The 19,361-nt window shown below is 38.6% G+C and overlaps 2 protein-coding genes across 4 annotated transcripts in view; both read left to right on the plus strand.

Annotated features, from left to right (window-relative positions):
* Window positions 1-8,167, plus strand: part of Adam28 (ADAM metallopeptidase domain 28) — a 90,875-nt gene extending 82,708 nt beyond the window's left edge. For all 3 annotated transcript variants that reach the window (XM_040738218.1, XM_040738256.1, XM_040738477.1), the window contains 7 exons: window positions 388-459; window positions 739-908; window positions 1,270-1,351; window positions 2,014-2,144; window positions 3,377-3,551; window positions 5,902-5,987; window positions 7,194-8,167. In XM_040738218.1, the coding sequence (XP_040594152.1) occupies window positions 388-459; window positions 739-908; window positions 1,270-1,351; window positions 2,014-2,144; window positions 3,377-3,551; window positions 5,902-5,987; window positions 7,194-7,200 (723 nt within the window). In that variant the 3' untranslated portion in view covers window positions 7,201-8,167. The remainder of the gene's footprint in view (window positions 1-387; window positions 460-738; window positions 909-1,269; window positions 1,352-2,013; window positions 2,145-3,376; window positions 3,552-5,901; window positions 5,988-7,193) is intronic.
* A 2,626-nt stretch (window positions 8,168-10,793) lies between these two features.
* LOC121135980 (disintegrin and metalloproteinase domain-containing protein 7-like) overlaps window positions 10,794-19,361 on the plus strand; it is a 43,628-nt gene continuing 35,060 nt past the window's right edge. Inside the window, exons 1-3 of the mRNA XM_040735646.1 lie at window positions 10,794-10,977; window positions 12,090-12,184; window positions 16,885-16,990. Coding sequence (XP_040591580.1) covers window positions 10,794-10,977; window positions 12,090-12,184; window positions 16,885-16,990 — 385 coding nt within the window. The remainder of the gene's footprint in view (window positions 10,978-12,089; window positions 12,185-16,884; window positions 16,991-19,361) is intronic.

Below are 19,361 nucleotides of genomic sequence, written 5' to 3' on the forward strand. Positions count from 1 at the left end.
TATTTAAACTATTAATTGATGTATTCAACTTAAAGACAAACAAGATAGCCCATTTCTAACCCTATAGTCCAAGACTGGAAAGCTGAAGCAAGAGGAAAATAAGTTTAAAAGCATCGTGACTGAGTAGTGAGAATCTACCTCATGCCAAACCAAGCCAAACAAACAGAGAGAAAAATGAAAGACATGATGATGAATGTCTAATTTTGATAGTCTCAAAACCTCTATATTTGAAATAGAATTTGTTCAAATAGAATCTAATATAAGGTAGTCATGGATTGATCAGATGTATAATATACTATATATACTTTTTATTTAATCCTGCCCCCATCAGCTTTCTCCCTTCAATTTTCTATTGTAATTTTGTATTACTGCATTCTGCATTTTCAGTATAAGATGCATAATGGAAATGTGACTCAGATAAGAAGCTTTGTGTTTGAGGTTCTGGATCTGCTCAATGTGGTAAGGCATCTGTCATGTATGTGTGTTTCCAAACCTGTGTTTGGGCTTCCTTGTGACTTACACTGTATGGGGCTAAAAGTCACCTTAGGGTAGGAGATCATTGGTGAAAATCATATCCAGTAACAAGGGCATCTTCTAGAACTTCTGTTTTCAAGATGGAAATTCATGATATCTATTGCATCCCTTTCATGATATTTATTGCATCCCTTTATCTATCACTTATGGTCATCAAGTGTGCTAAAACTAATCCTGAGTTAGTTAAAAATGTTCTTTCCATAGATTTTTAAAGCCATAGATATTCATGTGTCTTTGGTGGATATGGAAATCTGGTCTGACAGTGATAAGATAAAGGTGGAACCCAGCATTGGTACCACATTCCAAAGCTTTGCGAGATGGCATTACTCTATCCTGAGAAAAAGGAAGATTCATAATCATGCCCAGCTTCTCAGGTGAGTTCTTCTTGCCAGGGCAGGGATACAAAGGAAGATTGGGTGGTTATCTCCAGAGTTGCTTGACAAGAATTTCTGTTCAGTCATATCTCTCCAACAAGTTGTAAGTGGCTTGATTACCAATTACTACCATTTGCAATTGATCAATGAATTATCTGAAGGTCCTTTATAAGATCGATAAAACAAATTCTTGAATGCAAAATAACCACTCGTAATTATGGAGCTGTGATAAGGTAGAAGCTGTGCTGGGATCTCATTAACATACAGAAGGCCAGGAGACACAAGGAGGTCTATAATATCATTCCCAAAAGCTGCTGATTTCCAGAGTAAGATTGTGACGGGGACTCTGCTTTTCACACAGTGGATCTGGCTTCCTCCATGGGCGTGTAGGAATGGCAGCTTCTAATTCCTTGTGTACTTCATCTTCAGTGTCTGTTATTGAGGTTAGTACATTTCTACTAAGATATCCTGTGATTCCATCGCTATAAAGATGAGAACTATATCTTACACCAGAGTAATGACCATCACCACCAGCTGAACAGATAAATCAAAGTAGAAATGAATCCATTTTGGACCATTGCACTGAAGAGTCCCTTGGACTATGAAATGTTAGCTTTGCCAAAGGCCTGGTACTTCAGTTTGTATTAAAGAACAAGGACCACAATGTTGAGACAAAAAGGGGCACAGGGATCCCTCTGTAGCCTCAAGTAACTTTAAATGAATCCTTTGGTACAGCTGGTCGGGGGACAGACAGAGAAAAGTGTGCATGTAAGGCATCATGTGCACATTGCTAACAATGACATAAAAATTGTGTTCATACCGTGGCACCTAATAGCACTTTCCATAGAGAATTCAATTAATCTAACCCTTATTTACTGAGAATTCACGGTCCAGTAGCTCAGTATTCACTGATTGAACTTGGACACTGAGTATTCTTAGGAGCCATTCATTTCAAATACACTGGGCAAAAAGCAGTGGCTAGAAAATGAGCTTAAAGATACTCATTTTTTCCTCTCCCGAGTATTCATATTAGACATTACTCATTTACAAGGACTGAGAAATAACTGAATATGATAATAAGTAACTGGTGATTCTATTTGTCCAGGCTAAAAGAAAGAACAATGTGGCTCTTGTAGCAGTGATGTCACATGAGTTGGGCCATGCCCTTGGTATGAAGGATATTGCATATAGTACCAAGTGTCCCTCTGGCAGCTGTGTGATGAATCAGTACCTGAGGTAAGATGGTATCATCCCAAAGTAAAGAGAAATATCCCCATTCCTAAATAAATGTACTATGCATATGTGGTAAGGGTACCTTCTCACAAAGGCTGAGTATCCTATTAATCCAACCTGCAGCTTCTTCATGCATTTATTTTACCGAAATTCAAGACTCATTCATTAAGATTTCTAAATATACAATCATAGAGTTTATTATTATGGTGACTACATCATTTTAACTTAAGGTTGTTTTAATTCAAATTGGTACCATATTTCCTAAAAACACTATCCTGGTTAAGGCAACAATTTTATCCCAAGATAAACATATCTTCATCCCCACCACCGACTGAGCAGTCTATTTTAACACATTCATTTATTATCTCACAATGCCGGTTACTTTATCAAGACTTTGGACAGAAAAAAAGTATGGACATAGCATCTTCTGTTACTGAGATGCTCACAAATTAGAAGTTTGCCCATGAATCATGGGAACTTTCACTTATTTCCTTTAACTAGACCATGATGTTATCTCTTACTGATAAGCCCTCGGTGTGAGATGAGTAGATGGTAACAATGGTAACACTAATCTCGCTTGTTACTTTGGGTAATCTTGAACACCTGTGATGGTTAGCCATCTATTGCTGGGCATGCAGCCTGCCCACACTAACTTAGTACCCAGTTCTTGTTAACTTGAAACAATTTAGAACCATCTGGGAAGGTATTTTCAATGAAAGATTGCACCTTGTGTTGGCTTATGGGTCTGTGGGGGTTGTCTTAAGTAAGCCAATTGATTTGGCTGGACCCAGATGACTTTAGGTGGTGCTATTCCCTAGGAAAAGTGTCTTAAACTGTGTAAGAGTAGAGAAACAGGGCTGAGCAGACAAAAAAGTGAGTATGCAGCCATTTCTTTGCTCTTGACTGGATATGATGCCACTAGCTGTTCTGACTTCCCTTTTTCTCCTAAGTTACCTTTTTTTCAGGATATTTTATCATAAAAATCTAACTAGGACAATCATAATGAGAGTTTAAATGCTTTCCTCTCCACTTATGGATCACTAGGATCAAACATTCGATGAGGATATTACACATGCTTCACTACCCACCATAGACAGCATAGAGATGTTCTGGACAGTGACTAAACTTGAAGTTTCCACTGAACTGGGTTCCACAGTGAGATCCATTAAATCCATCTATTATTACCCACAAGCTTCTACACAGTACATAATTCTATTCTATTTTTTCTATTACAGTTCAAAATTCCCCAAGGATTTCAGTACTGTCAGTCGCTCACTCTTTCAGGGATTCTTTTCATCTAGAAATGTAAGGTGTCTGCAGCTGGCACCTAGTCCTGAAAATATAATAAAACCAACATGTGGGAACCAAGTTCTGGAAACGGGGGAAGGCTGTGACTGTGGCTCTCCTGAGGTATGAAAATACATGTGTCTAAAAGTTGCATTTATTAAGATTTTAAAGCAGTACCTATGGTGTAAAAGTTATACACTTTAATTTTCCATTTTGTTCTTTAAAAGATTGTTTTGTGTGTGTGTATGTGTCTGTATGTATGTAAGTATGTTTATGTACATACATATAACATGAAGATCAAAGAGAGGGTATCACACCCCTTATCACTGGAGATATAGGACAAACAGTAGTGCTGGCATCTGAATCTTGTCCTCAAGATCTGAACCCTTATCAGTAAGTGCTCTTAATTGCTGAGCCCTCTCTCCAGATCTCTTTACTTTTTGCAGTGTTCTTTAGAAATTCTTTCCGGAGATGATGAACTTGATATCAGACTCTGACATGGATTTGTTAATGCATGGTGCTTTGCTTTTGCTTTTAGTTAACTGCACTATGAAAAGTATACACACACACACACACACACACACACACACACACACACACACACACACACACACCAAAACCACCAGCATCTGTTTATGGCATGATTGCACAAAGCCAAATGTAAAGAAGGAACAGTTACTCCACAGCATGCCACAATCCTTGTAGACACAGAGAAATTCCCTAGTTTTAGGCTAATGAAATGATGAATCCATGTGAAATTTGGGACTTAATTATGATTTTTATGACAGGTCTTAGACATAATAGAAAGCGTCTTAGGTTTCTGTACATCAGGGCATCTATTCAGAAGCTTAAATTATGTATTAGACTCTTAATGTAGTTGTGTCAGAATTTGATTACTTATTTGTAAGTATTTTCACATTTCCTTTTGTGCTGTCTAAGGCCCTCTTTTTGATGCAGGTTATGATTGTCTGATGCTATATTTGATGCCATTTTCTTATTATCCTAGCGACTTATCAAGTATTTGTAAGAGTTGACCCCAATTTATTCTATGTAGGGAATTATATCCCAGACATAATGAAAATATAGTTTATGCTTTATAGTTATTATATCTTTATATCTTTTCCAGGTCTCATGGCATTTACTAAATTTCCCCTAAATAATGATAATCTTTGTTCCATCCTTGATTTTTTGGGGTGGGTTTTAGGCTATTTGTTATCTATGTTTCTTTATGACGATGATCTATCATTTACCCACAGCGTACATAAATAAGGAATCATGTTTAAATGCTTAAGTTTTGGATGCCAAAATCATCTACTAATATTGCTACTTAGCAAAATATCAGCAACTGTCCCTTAAGTTCCTTAATTTGATGGATTCCATTTTTTTATCTGTATGATCAGGCAACCCTTACATTTTAGATTAAGAAAACTCACATAATTGAGTTATTATATTGATAAACTGGAGTTTAACTAAAATAGTGCATGTGTTTGTGTGTGCACATGCATCTGTGCTTGTGTGTGTGTGTGTGAGAGAGAGAGAGAGAGAGAGAGAGAGAGAGAGAGAGAGAGAGAGAGAGAGAGAGAGAGAGAGAACAAACAAGACACATCTCAAAAACATTATTATTCAGACATGGAAAAAATTCCATTTTAAATTGAATTTTTCCTCTACTTTGAGTAGTACAGAGATGTTCATCCTTGAAAATTTCAACAGATTTAAGAGCAATACCTTCTAGACAAAATTGACTTGAGTGAATTCTTTGCAATTTTCCTCTCTTGGTCTTTAATGACAGTATTCATTGAGCACAGCATCTCCTCCTATTATTGACTTCCCCTGTTTATGATCACTGGAATTGGTACAACAGAAGAAATAAGTTTAAAAAGGGAAACTTCTGTGATAAGACTTGAGAGTTGCACTAATTTCCAGTTTAGAAATATGAATTTAGGAACAAGTTTTATTATGTCCAGCTAGCAGTTTTAACCTTGGGCCTTGTAAGCTCCTCAGTCATGGATTCTTGACTAGGTTTCCAGTTCCAGGTATGAGTTTCCTCCTGTGTCCAATCAGAAAGCAATTGGCTGCCCTGCCCTGTAACATTTGATTGCACTGCAGTGGATGGTATCTTGCTTAGTAATATATGGGTTATTGAAAGTAAAAGAAAGCCAGGCCTGTGGCAACACTCAGGATGCAAAGAAGGCAGATCTGCGAGTTCAAGGCCAGCCTAGTCTCTATAGGAAGTTCTAGGACAGTCAGGGCTACATAGAGAGACGATGTCTCAAAAACAAAAAGGGTCATGAAGTTGAGAGGGAATGGAAAGGAACTGGGTGGTTCTGGGAGGGAACAGCAGGGCTAAATATGATCAAAATATATTCTATGAAATTCTCAAATAATTAACAAATTGTTATACCATAAAAAGTGAAAACTTCTTTCAATGTTGTCTTGCACTAAACTCAGGGATTGTTTTATTTGTTCATTGTAGGAATGTACCAATATCTGCTGTGAGCCCCTGACATGTAGGCTGAAATCCCAACCTGATTGCCAAGAAGAAACATCCAACCATATCACGTGAGTACCATCTTGTCCATGTTTCCCAAGTATCTTCATGCTTTTCTTTCATATTTCACAAAGGTGTCCCTCTGAGCTCAATAACACACTAAAAACAAAGTTCACTTACACTTTTTAAATGTCTTAATTTTGTAGTGAAGAGAAAATATATTATGCACAAAATCATGGCTATGTAGTTGGTCACACAGAGATGAGAAAATGGGTTACTCTGCCATTTATGAGATTATAGTTTCCCGGACTTCTGTTAAGATTGGTGTAGCTTCCTATAGTTAGGATGTCAGTATGAAAAGAACTAAAGTGTATTTCTAACAAGACTTGAATGACAAGCACAATTCATTCTCCTTTAGAGATGATAGCTATTGTTTGCAAGGTAGTCAGAAATCACTAACCTTTAAGAACTCAATGCAAGAGTTGACAGCTTCTTCCCTTTTAAAATGTCTCGGTGGAATACAATCCAGGTATTGTTTTGGGGTGACCTCCAGATCAGTGTGCCTTGGGGGTAAGAAAACAATGGCTTGATGCTTGGGATTAGGCTTCTGTTTGGGTATTAAACAGTCTCTGTATATAAAGACTGTCAACAACAGGTATCAGAAACCTTGGACTCAGGAGACTCTTTCTCAGACATTTCCAGGAATTAAAACAGCAAGGGAAGTAAATAAAACAACCAACTCCAACACCATTCAGTATCACTTCTCCAAGGAAAGAAATAAGAAAAAAGAAATTGAAGATTACTTTTCTGTTTACCTAGCAGTGTTGAGTACTTCAGTAAACTACAATGTGAGTTTACTTTGCAGAGAATTCTGTAAATCGTGCCAAGATCAGAAGTAGAATATATATATATATATATATATATATATATAAAGTAAAAAGCAGAACAAAACCATCAAACAAAAACCTTAGTTCTTTGGGGAGCTGAAATGATAACTAACTATGCCCTTTTCTATGTAAAATGGGAAGTTCAGCATTAACTGAAGAAAATTGAGTTTGGACTCTAGATATTTAAATTCTAGTCTTAATTCTGCAAAAATTATATATGGTTTAAGACAAATTACTAAATTCCCTTAATTCTTGAGCCATGAAACTACTGATATGCTCTCCCAGTGTGGTTGCTAGTATTGTTTAGTCTATAAATTTCCATTTGTGTCAGTCCAAATATTTTATCAGATAATAACCATTACCTCTGTATTTTGTTTTTTCTTTAATTAGAGAATGATCCAGTGTCTACTTCACTGAGAAGCTCCTTTGCCAGGACAAAAGTCTAGAATGTGATACGACAGGAGTCTTTCATAGTTTCACTTTGTGCTTCTATATAGACTGGCTTCTGAATGCAATGTATGAATCCAGAGATTCAGCCACTGAGCAATAACATCCCAAATACACTTGTATCTGTAGTGACTATATAGATATTTTCTCAATATTTCCTAAATAATGCAGTGTATCAACTATTTGCATAGCATTTTGTTGTTGTTATTGATTAGGTACTATAAATAGTCTCGATATGACATTTAGAAGAACTTCAGTAGATATGAGAAAATATACTCCAGTTCTTATAAAGGACCTCCAGTTCAGAGATTTAGGTATCTCTGTGTTGTGTTCCTGTAGCCAATCTCTAGGAGACACTGAAGGAAGACCTTTGTTTTTCAGTTTCCATTCTACTTTCTGTGTTTCTACCAGCACAGCCAAGACAGGTAATTAGATGTGAGATGCTGCATGTATGTTCAGGTTTTATCTGGAGTGGGAATGCAAGAATCCTGAAGGGTGGTTTTAGTTTTAATCTTTGGAGAACAAAAGAAATGAACCTTTGATGAAATGCCTCAACACACTCCACTGAATTGTTGAGTTGATCCCAAACTGCAAAATGACAAGTAATTTAACCCTAAACCTCTTTGCTGATGTAGAAATAAAAAAATGTCGTCTTCTGAGGGAGAGAGCTAGCAGAAAAAAGAGCAGAGCCCTAGTCTCTTGCTATTCCTCACTCTAACTCCTATAAGCGTCTCTACTTTGCTATCTCATGGAATATTGGTTATATCCAAACACTTCTCATTTGATAAAATATAGTTTCTCCCACTGTCCTGTGTAAGATTCATTTTACAAAGTCTGTGTTGCTTGCAAATTGGTGGAAATGGAAATGTAAGGCTTCATTCTTTGATTGGTGTAGTAAACTATGCTATTAACAAAAACCATGATTTCTGTGTGATTATTTTCAAAAAACTGAATGTTTCAAACTTATTTATATGAGTCAAGATCCTGGTTATTGTTCACCCTAGAAACAATATGCCTCGATTACTTCACACCCTATGCAGATGTGGGCTGCAAAGGAGGGGCTACTATAGGAAGCTCCTTGCCAAATCTACCTAAAAACATACAAACCAAGACAGGATGTTTTCAAAAAGAGGTCACACTTAACCCCAAATATTGTTAAAAATCTAAGCCCTAAGAAATTGGTGGACTAAAATTTCCTGCTAAATAAATCTTATCATGAAAAGATCCACTTTTTATTTTTGTTTCTTTTTTAGATTTTATTAATTACAACATATAAGATAAATTAATTACAATATTCCCCCTTCCCTTTCTTTCTTCCAGGCCATTTTATATACTCCTCCCCACTCTTCATCAAATTTGTGGGTTTTATTAATCAATTGTTTTTGCATATATATGTATCTTTATATATAGGCATATATTACTACATATATCCTGTTGAGTCCATAGTATGTTATTTCTATGTATGTTTGCAGGGCTGACTGTTTGGAATTGCACAGCAATTAATGTTCTCTTCCGTGGTTAGGATCACCTATTCCACTCCCAGCTTTACCCACTTGTCTGTAGTGTTTTGTGTAGGGTTGAGGCCTCTAAGGTTTTCCCCCACCTATCCTTTTACAGAAAGCAAACTTAGATATTTGGACAGCAAAAAGAATGCACATAATTAACATGTCACCAAATCAGTAATGTAATATTTATGAAATTATATGGGAAAGGTAGTCATTGCTAGGTCATTAAATTGTTCAGAGAGTCATTGATGAGATTAAGAGTTAAGTGCTAATTTTATTAGTTGTTGAGTGATTGACATGTTTCAAGATAAAACATCTGCAGGATTTACTTTTGATGTTTGGCAATCTGCATGCAATCTCATTAATATATGTGATGCATTTTTAACATCTAGAAATAGCTTTTCATGAACACAATTCTACTTCTATCACCCCTCGAAACACAAAACTCTATCACACTTCTGTAAGATGCCTAAATTTTCCAGAGAATTTTCTCTTTTATTTTTGCCACTTTGATACTTAATCAAATGAGTTAGTCATGCAGGAATATTCTACAGGAGGAGAATCTGTGATCAAAAAAAGGTGACTTATCTAAGGCCATCGAAATCCTAGAGTAAACACAGAACAGAAGTTCATGCCCTAAACCCTAAGTTTAGGATGGCCACTGTCTAATTTCTTTCTGATGAGTTCTTCCTAGAAACGGATAGACTACCCAAAATACAGACTTTTGAAAGTAATTAATGATTTATGGTGAAAATACTTGGTGATTTCTTAGAGCACCAGGTGGGACTAGGAAGTATCCAGGAGCTCAGAGCATGAATGTCCACAGATAGCTTCAAAATTGTAGGTTTAAGTGTGATCACAGGTATGTAGAACATATGTGGAATAAAAGAGCCAGGGGGAGGAGACACTTTCTTTGGGTTCTGGTTGTGTCCTGCCCTGGAGAGCAGTTTGTGGACCTTTGGTTCTTGGGTTTCTTGGCTTTTCACATAAGTGACTTCTCCCTCAATAAAATATCATAGGACATCCCTATTTTGTGTAGCTTAATATTTCTGCATAATCTGGTGTCAGGAAGTAGGTTTACCCAGCCTCCCCAGCTGGGTGCTAGCCATGAGTGGCCTACAGCCTGGTGCGTCTTGGCAGTCCCGGAGGCCCTCCAAGTCACTAGGGTTTCCCAACCCATTCCTGTTGTCCTGCTCTGGGTGGGTTCCATCTCCTTTGTTCTCTGGCCATGTTCCCGGACCACCAGCGTTCCTGGAGACCATGTGTCTCCACAGCCCTCTCGTTGCTAGCCCAACAAGTCCCAGTCCCCAGGGAGCTTGTAGAACAGGCGCTTCTGAACAGCTGCCAAACACCTCGGCTTCCCCTGACTGCAAGCCTCACTTCTCTCAGTGGTTGCTAAAAGGAGAATTCCTGAAAGCCATGCAGTGCAGTGTTCACTTTCCTTCCTGCCGGTAAGGTTCTGCAGGACTCCATACTTGCAGGTTCCTGCAATCTGCGCAGGGTATTTTCCCTTCCTTTTAACATAATCCTCCTGTCTAAATTTGTGTAAAAGCTACTTAGGATTTTTCAGATTCCACTGGGAAAATACAAAGCACCAGTGGAGGAGCTGTGTTTAGCGGTACACCTTTGCCTCCTGATGGCCAAGCATAGTTACTGCAGGTAAAAATCCTTTCCTCAACACAAGATAATTTGAGGTAAGTTTTACATTCTGGCAGTTTAAGCTGGTGATAAGATTACCTACTCTATACCATGACAGATAATCTTACAATGCAGAACATTAGGGATCTCATTGCTTATTACATGAATGACATCCTGAGAGAGGATTATAATATGCCCCAAACTTATTTATGTCTGATTCTAATGATTAACGTCATAATCATGTAACATACTGGAAGAAAGGGGAGGCCTTGATAATAGGGCTGAAAGCAGTGAAATTGTGCAAACTATTGAGAAATTAGAGACAAAAATTCAAAATCTTGAGGTCAATGGGTAAATGTATAACAAAGTAAATAACTTAGAACTTAAATCTACTGCCCTCATGGCCAAAATAGAATCCATTCAGGATGACATTATCATGCTGTCAGAAACAACCCATTCCACGTCTGATGACTCAATTAATAGAACTCAAAGACTGGACCGTCAGATTGGTGAACTTATTGAAACAATTCATTCGATGTCTGAGGATAGTGACTGGCTATCAGACAGAACACTGTTCCTAGAAGGCAACTTACATGCTATTCAGATAATATCCAAGGATGAGAATATTAAATACTTGGAATCACATATAAATTATATATCCAAGAAACTGCAATAAACTGACAGACTCTATGAAGTCCTTAGAAAAATTTTTAACCCAGGAAGTACAAGCACTCAGAGAAACAATGGTCAATAGGCTTTAGGTCTTAGATGATCTCCAATCTGATACATCAGAATTGAAAGTACTAGCAACAGGTTATGATAGAGGTTTACCTATACCTCTCAGATGCTGGAAAGACCTTCCTAAGGTTGTTATGCCATCTCCCATGGTCTTTCAAGTACCTATCACTGAAAAACCAGCAATGAAGAAGCATCCAAATGGTTTTGTTGCTTACCAGTGGGAACCGATACAGATGAAGGACCTCGAGGGAATCAAACAAGCCATTGTTTCTTATGGTATTCACTCCCCTTATGTCAGGTAGTTACTGAATTCTTAGACAAGCTCAAATAGGGTGACCCCAAAGGATTGAAGTCAATTGATCTCAGGGATGCTAGAAAATTCATCTCAAATAGAATGGAGAGCTTTGTGGAGGGAAGAAGAAAAGGCCAATGAGTTTCAAGGCCTAAAGAAGGGTTATGAAGCTCCACAAGATAAGATTCTTGGTGATGGTGCTTATGCTAACCCACAAGCTTAGTCTGCATATTATGAACATATCTTGTCTTTATGCCGTACAGCAGCTCTGAGTGCTTTGAATAAGGTTCATGAACCAGGAGAGGAAATAGAACCTTAAACCAAAGTGGAACAGGGTCCAAGAGAAAAGTTCACTGAATTTTTGGAAATATTCTAGAGCACTAGAATTACAGGCAACTGATTCAGATTCTAGGAGAATATTTATAGAATCTCTAGCTTATGAGAATGCAAATCCACAGGTACTTTAGCCACTAAAAATCAGATCAGCACCATTGGATGAATGGGTCTTGGATACAGCTACCCTTGAATATAAAGATCAAGATTCTATCTGAATAGGAGAAACATTGGGTGGAGGAAAGATGACAGCTCATCCACAAAGTCATATTCTACAAGGGGCAAGGAGACCTCACAAAAGGAAACAGAAGTGTTTTGCTTTTGCCTTCACAGGAAAACCCATCTCCAAAAAGCGAAAAGATACTGAACGTGTGGATACCCAAAGAAGAGATGATGGCTATCCAAAGTACCATCAAACAAAGAAGAATGTAATGTCTGGTATCAATGTCTAATTCTCTTAACTTTGTCCTTATAAAATCTGTTTCTCTTTACTTCCTAGTACTCTTTTGGTCCCTATTCACTTAAACCAACACTGGCTTTGGAATTGGATTTGGCTCTCCTCCTCTATATCCAAGCATGTTGTTAAAATAAAATTCAGAGTTTCTGTATTATATCAAGTAGCCAATTGGTGTAAGACAGAAGAAAACAAAATCTAGGGACTGTCATCTGTTTATACTCAGTTCTTTTCTGAAAGTCTCATTTCCCTTATATTTACTATCTTACTTATTGCTGCCTTTCCCGGTACTCATACATATAAAAGTTGAAATTTCTTTGTTGACATTAACCTTTAAGTTTTCCACACAGAACAAGGAATTCCTTAACAGCAATATTCAAAAACTTCAGAAAGAAAATGGGACCCCACTTCATCAACTCCACCTGATCCGACTTGATGAATCTGAACTGACAAGTACCATCCTGAACCTGGTTTGGAACTACATCGTTCTACACAACAACAGACTAATTAACAGACATGCTGCACCTTCTACACTCTGTAAAAGGCCTCAGACAAGAGCTTCAATCAACATAAGAACTTCAATCAAGAACTTCAGTCAAGCATCTCCTGCCAAACAGAGACTGGATACAAATGTTGTAGCCAGTCCCCTTGAGACTTTCACTACAGTAACATTTTCTTCCTACAGGATCCCATGAGGTTATCATCATCTCATTTCAGCAGGAAGCAATTCTGAGAATACTACGCCCCCTTTCCTTACTGTTGATATTACAGGATAATTTATACCTGCTAGGGTTATTTTTCAATTATTTAGGACTGGGATTGGGTTTGGTCACAGGTACATAGATCTCTCCCTACAAATCTTTCTACACACACACTCACAAAGACTCACACTCATAAAGATACACATGCACACACACCCTCATACAATCATACATTTTGCACTTATAATTTCCCACACCCACCGTATACCCATGCCTTCTACAGGTGGCCACAGAGCTGATATCCACAAACTGTACAGTGCGGATCTCCATTTTAATAGCTTTTATTTGTAGCTATGATTAGGTGTACAGTAAGGTATCTATTTTTCTAGACTAGCTCTTTATTTAGATTTTGTTAGGAAAGCAGTAAGTTAAGATGTGTTCATAAGGAGTAATCTGATCCCTTACTCTATGAACTGACATAGTTGAGCAGCCCAAAGACAATGAGCTGAGCTCAGGGTACACAAAAATGAAAGATTTCTTTTGTATGTTTGTTTGCTTTGTTCTAAGTCCAGAGTGTGAAAGGAAAGGGTCAAATACTGTGTGAGGATATTAAAGGAGTTAGACTGAGTGGATTAGAGGAACTGAACATTCTGGGCATAGGCTTAGAGAGCAGATCACTTCCTGTGAAGAGACATGAAAGTGACCAGAATTCCTCCCCAAAGTATCAGGCCTTAGCGTTTCCCAACCCAAGCCAGTCAGACAGGTGCAAGAAAATCTGCTGAGCCATGAAAGGGGGATTTGTACTTCATGGGATTTCATGATTCACTCATCAGGGTAATCACTGTCAATGTGACACTGTTATTTCCTCTGAGAACTAAACTTAGTCTAACCAGAAACTAATCAAGTTTGTTAACTTTCTTCTCCCAGATTTCACTCAAGGGAAAAGCAATCCATTTCATTGTGCATGCTCTTCCAACTTCAGTCTGAAGCCAAACAGTTCTGGATAAGGACAAGATATGAGGATTATGGGTTCAAAACCACCCTAGGCTACATAAAATGTTCCAGGATACTCTGAAAACTGTTCCAAAAAGAAAGGGGTGTGTGGAGGTGGGGTGGATGGTGAGACAGGTAACCGATAAAAACTACTTTCAGGTTTCGTAGAGGGCCCAGGTTAGGTTCCCAGCATCCACATAGTGGCTTCCAACTGGCCGGTAATGCCAGCTTCAGGAGGTCTGAGGCCCTCTTATAGCCACTGTGGGCAGTAGGAAACCAGATACACAAGTGGTGCACCAACATGCATGCAGGCAAAATGCTTCCTCATAAAGTAAAAAGAAAAAGTCTTTTTAAGTGGGGCGAAGGGAGCAAGACGAGAGAGAGAACGAGAGAGAGAACGAGAGAGAGAGAGAGAGAGAACGAGAGAGAGAGAGAGAGAGAAAGAAGAGGGGCATGGCTTTTTGTCTATTCTTCTGTAGACAGTGTCTTTGATCATGACATTCCTTCCCACCCACCTGTGAATTGATTTTAAATTGGTACTTTGTTGACTAGTGTTCTAGACACATGTCCTTTGCCTCCAATACAGGCCTCCAATACTTCAGACAAATCATGTACATGTGCATAACTAGCCTTTCCATTTCCTTAAGGCCACACTTCCATGATTCACAGACTTACATTGCTGAAATCTGATTTGCCATCCCCCCCTTTCTGTGTGTGTTTGTCCTGAACAAGATCAGCTGAGCTTCCTTCAATGGAAATAGTTTCTGTTGCTCTTTCTTTCAGAAACCACATTCTTTTCTTTTTATACTGATGTCTATGAAATATTTCAAATAAATGTCCACGTGTGGTGTCAGTTAAAGCCTGATGTTCATTTTTTCCACAAATATAGCCAGCTTTCTAACAGTGTTGTTGAAAGAACAAGTAGCCTGTTTCCCTTGAATCCTCTTAGTGTATGGTCAAAATGTGTGTAAGAATGACTACAGAATTAAATAGAGAATTCTCAACAGAGGAGTCTAAAATTACTGAGAGGCACTTAAGAAAGTGCTCAATATCCCTAGCCATCAGGGAAATGCAAATCAAAACAACTCTGAGATACCTTCTTATTCCCATCAGAATGGCTAAAATAAAAAACACCAATAACAGTTTATGCTGGAGAGGATGTGGAGAAAGGGGAACACTCCTCCACTGATGGTGGGAGTGCCAACTCATACAGCCACTTTGGAAATCAGTATGAAGATTGCTCAGGAAAATAGGAATCAGCCTACCAGAAGACCCAGCAATTCCATTCTTAGGCACATATCCAAAAGATGCACATGCATCAAGGGCATCTGTTCCACTATGTTCATAGCAGCATTATATGTAATAGCCAGAACCTGGAAGAAACCTAGATGCCCTTCACCTGAAGATTGGATATAGAAAATGTGATACATTTATACAGTGGAGTACTACTTACTGGAAAAAAATGGAATCTTGAAATTTTCAGGCAAATGGATGGCACTAGAAGAAACCTTCCTGAGTGAGGTAACCCAGTTACAAAAAGAGAAACATGGTATGTACTTACTCATATATGAATTTTAGACATGGATCAGGGGAGTGTCAGCCTACAGTCCCACTGCCAGAGAGTCTGGGAAACAGAACCTTCAACCAATGACTGATGGAAGTAGAGGCAGACACCCACAGCTAAACACTGAGCTGAATTTAAGGAACCAAGTGACAAAGAGGGAGGATTAATTAATAGGGGTCAAGACTGGGCTTGTTTAACCCACAGGATCAGCTGACCTGAACAAGGGAGAGCACTTGAACCCCAGGCTGATGTTTGTGAATCCAGTTTGGGACTGATTCAGACCCACTGAATGTGGGTGTCAGTGAGGAGGCCTAGGTAATCTATGCAGCCTTGGGTAGTGGATCAGTATTTACTCCTGGCATACAAATGGACTTTGGGTGCCCATCCCACTATGAGAGATTCTCTCTCAGCCTGGACTCTTGGGAGAGGGCCTAGGCCCTACCCTGAACAAAATGACAAACTATGAATATCCCCCATGGAGGACTCACCCTCTCTGGGGAATGGAATGGGGATTGGGGAAGTGGGATTGTGGTGGTTGGTGGGAGGGCATGGGAGGAGAGGAGGGAAAGGAAGAGGGAGCTGGGATTGACATGTGAAGCAAACTTGTTTCTAATTTAAATTTAAAAATAAAATAAACAAACAAATAAATAAAATAATGCATTTTGGCCCTTCTTTTCTCATCTGTTCATCCAAGTGCCTATTGTGTAACCTTATTAATCCTCCCAGTTGTTCTTATGACTAGTCACGTTACTTGGACACCAAGAATCTCTTGGCAGTGCAGCCATGTGGAACCTGTCCAGCCTGATCAAACTAAGGGAGTCCTATTGTATCCTGATGCTCTCTCTTCCCTTTGTCCTATGCAGTGACCATCTGGGCCCACATGACATCTTCCTTCCAACAACATATTTTCATGGACATCATCTCCTCTGATTTGCTTTCCAAATATTGCCAGATCTTCAATTTCATTTTACTGTTACCATGTACAGAATGAACATTTCAGCTTTTTAATCTGGAGAGATGTGTGTGTTTGGAGGGATACCTCACATCTATTGTTAGTGGACATTGGACAGTTTTTTCTTAAACTATTGTTTATTATTAATTTAGGATTAAATATTTCTTCCTTTCATTAGATAAACTAAGGTATAGGCTAAATAACAAACGTGTGGGATATACCAGAACACTTTTCCTGGCCCAGCTACTTATACACAGTGGGTGCAGAGCTGCTATCCCAATAAAAAAATTCACCAGTTTTCCCAGCACTGAATATCAAACTCAAGTCTCTGCATTGTAGACAGACATTCTACACACAACAGTATGCATGTGCTAGTGGTGTGGATGTGTATGTTTTAAAGCTGTTTTTGGAGGTGCTTTTCTCTTTTTCAAGAACAAATATGCACTCTGCTTCCCTTTTGTTAGGCAATTGTGACATCTGCTGTCAGAAGTAAAGAACTTAACTCCAGTCAAAAGCAGGCTGTTACTGTGAAGGCAATTGTATTCTCAAACTGTGAACCTCTAGGAAAAGGTGAGCAGAGAAGAGTCAGTTTTTCCTCTTGTTGAAAGTCCAGTTTACATCAGGTTGCATTTTGTATTGAAATATTGTGGGCAGCCCCAGGATTATCTTTTTCCTGTCTCTTGATGTTTTTCACAGAATGAGATGGTGAGCAATTGAATGACCACTAGGAGGGCAAATATTTGCAGATCTTCACTAACTTTGGGGCTACTTACTTCCTAGATCCTTCAGTGTGTTTGTAGACATGTACAATACAGGAGATTTCAGTCCCTGACTGGCTGGCCTTATTGATATTAGATCTGAGGCGTTACATCATAATGAAAATGTATTGTGCATGTGGGAAAACCAGTAACTTCCTGTGGAAAAGGAAGTGTGCAGAGTGCCACAGACCTGCCTTCTTGCAACTTAAGTTACTTTCTTTATCTAGTTATGTGAGTAGATATTTGTTTTACTGATTTTTGGATCTTCTTTGCAGCTCTCTGTCACTCTCCATGTTATAATTGCTCTAATTGTGTCTCTTAGGTTTTGAGGTTTTACATTTTCTTGTCAATTTCCTCAGCTAATTCTGATTCCCTGCTCAACCATTGGTTCAAAACACACTGTTTACTTTCCTCATGAATGCAGATTTTCATAACATGATGAGGAAAGATATTTGTTATAATTTCAGTGTTTTCAAATTTATTGGAATTTGTCTTGGGGATGGGCATGTGCATCCAGGGAATGAATATTCTAATGCAATTGGATTGAGTTTTTGATAGAACTCCAGTGTACAGTCTCTCATCATCATCATCAAACAACTCTTCCATTAAGAATTCATAGAGATAGTGGATTTGTGCATTAAGCACATATAGTTGGATCTTGCTTTTATTTGTTCTCTCAAACATCATTGTCTTCTGATTAGGAATATTTGTACTCACAAGTAATTACTAATAGAAATGGACTTATGGCCATGTTTTGCTAGACTTTATCCATAATTTCTGTCTTCTTATTTCCCTTATGCTGATTTTTGTAGAAAATTATTTGAGTTATTTTTAGTTTACATGGATGTATGTGTATGCATGTGCCTGCTTGCCTATATGTGCCCTGGGTGCATGTAGTAGGCACAGACACTAAAGAAGGGTGTCAGAAACCCTGGAACTGGAGATACAGATGGTTGTGAACTACCATGTAGGCACTGGGAACTAAACCTTGGTCCAGTGCAAGAGAAATGGGTGCTTTTAACCAATGATATATCTCTTGAGTCCTGTGGTAAAATATTTTTATTTCCTTATTTTCTTTGTGATTCGTATGTACAATATATTATTCTAATTTAAGTTGATGTGAACTTCAAATTTCTATCTTCTACTCACTGTATATAACCAGTGTCACATGCCATATCTTCATTCATTGAACACTCATTACTAGAGATTAATAATTGTGTACATTTATTTTTAAAAACTATAAACAAAACAAATGGGTTAGAGGTTAATAATGTAATTATCCTTTATATAGCCATCCATGTATTCATCTTTGCTAAATAATTTTGTGTTTGTATATGAGCAATTTCTGGTGTCTTTGTTTCACTTTATAATTGCTTATAAGGCAGGGAATAAATGTTATAAGCATTTGTTTATCCAGGAAATTCTCTCTCATTTTTGTAAGACAGTTTTTTTATCATTTTTTATTTTAATTTTAAATAGCTTGTTTTACATGTCAATCCCAGTTCCCTCTCCCTCCCCTCCTCCTGCACTCCCCTTCCCCCCCCACCCTCCCACCCTATTGCCAAATCCTTCCACATAGGGGATATCTAGAGTCTGTCACTTCACTCTGGGTAGGGTCCAGGCACTCCCCTAAGAGTCCAGGCTGAGAGAGCATCCCTCTTTGTGCTGTAGGCACACGATGACTGTTTGTATTCCAGGGATAGACACTGATCCACAGCTCAGGGCCCCATAGGTTGCCCAGGTCTTCTCACTGACACTCACATTTGGGGGGGTCCAGATCAGTCCCATGCTGGCCTCCCCACTGTCGCTCTGGGGTCCAAGAGCTCTCCCCTGTTCAGATCAGCTGTCTCTGCTGGTTTTGCCAGCCCATTCTTTGCCAATTTGCTCATCACTCATCTCTCTCTGTACTGGGTTCCTTGGGTTCAGTTCAGTGATTAATTGTGTGTTTGCCTCTGCTTCTATCAGTCACAGGATGAAGGCTCCCGGATGGTTATAGACATCAAGTTCATTATCAGGAATGGGCATTCGAGGTGGTCTCTCCACTATTGCTTAGCTTGCCAATTGGTGTTATCCCTTTAGATCACTCGAGATCACTCTGGTGCCTGATCTGTCTTCTATCCTATGATTCCCTCTTCCCCCTATTCTACTCCCACCCACTCAACTTCCTGTTCCCCCATGACCAA

This window comes from Mesocricetus auratus, unplaced genomic scaffold (genome assembly GCF_017639785.1).
Source record: "Mesocricetus auratus isolate SY011 unplaced genomic scaffold, BCM_Maur_2.0 Super-Scaffold_2245, whole genome shotgun sequence".
Taxonomy (NCBI): Eukaryota; Metazoa; Chordata; class Mammalia; order Rodentia; family Cricetidae; genus Mesocricetus; species Mesocricetus auratus.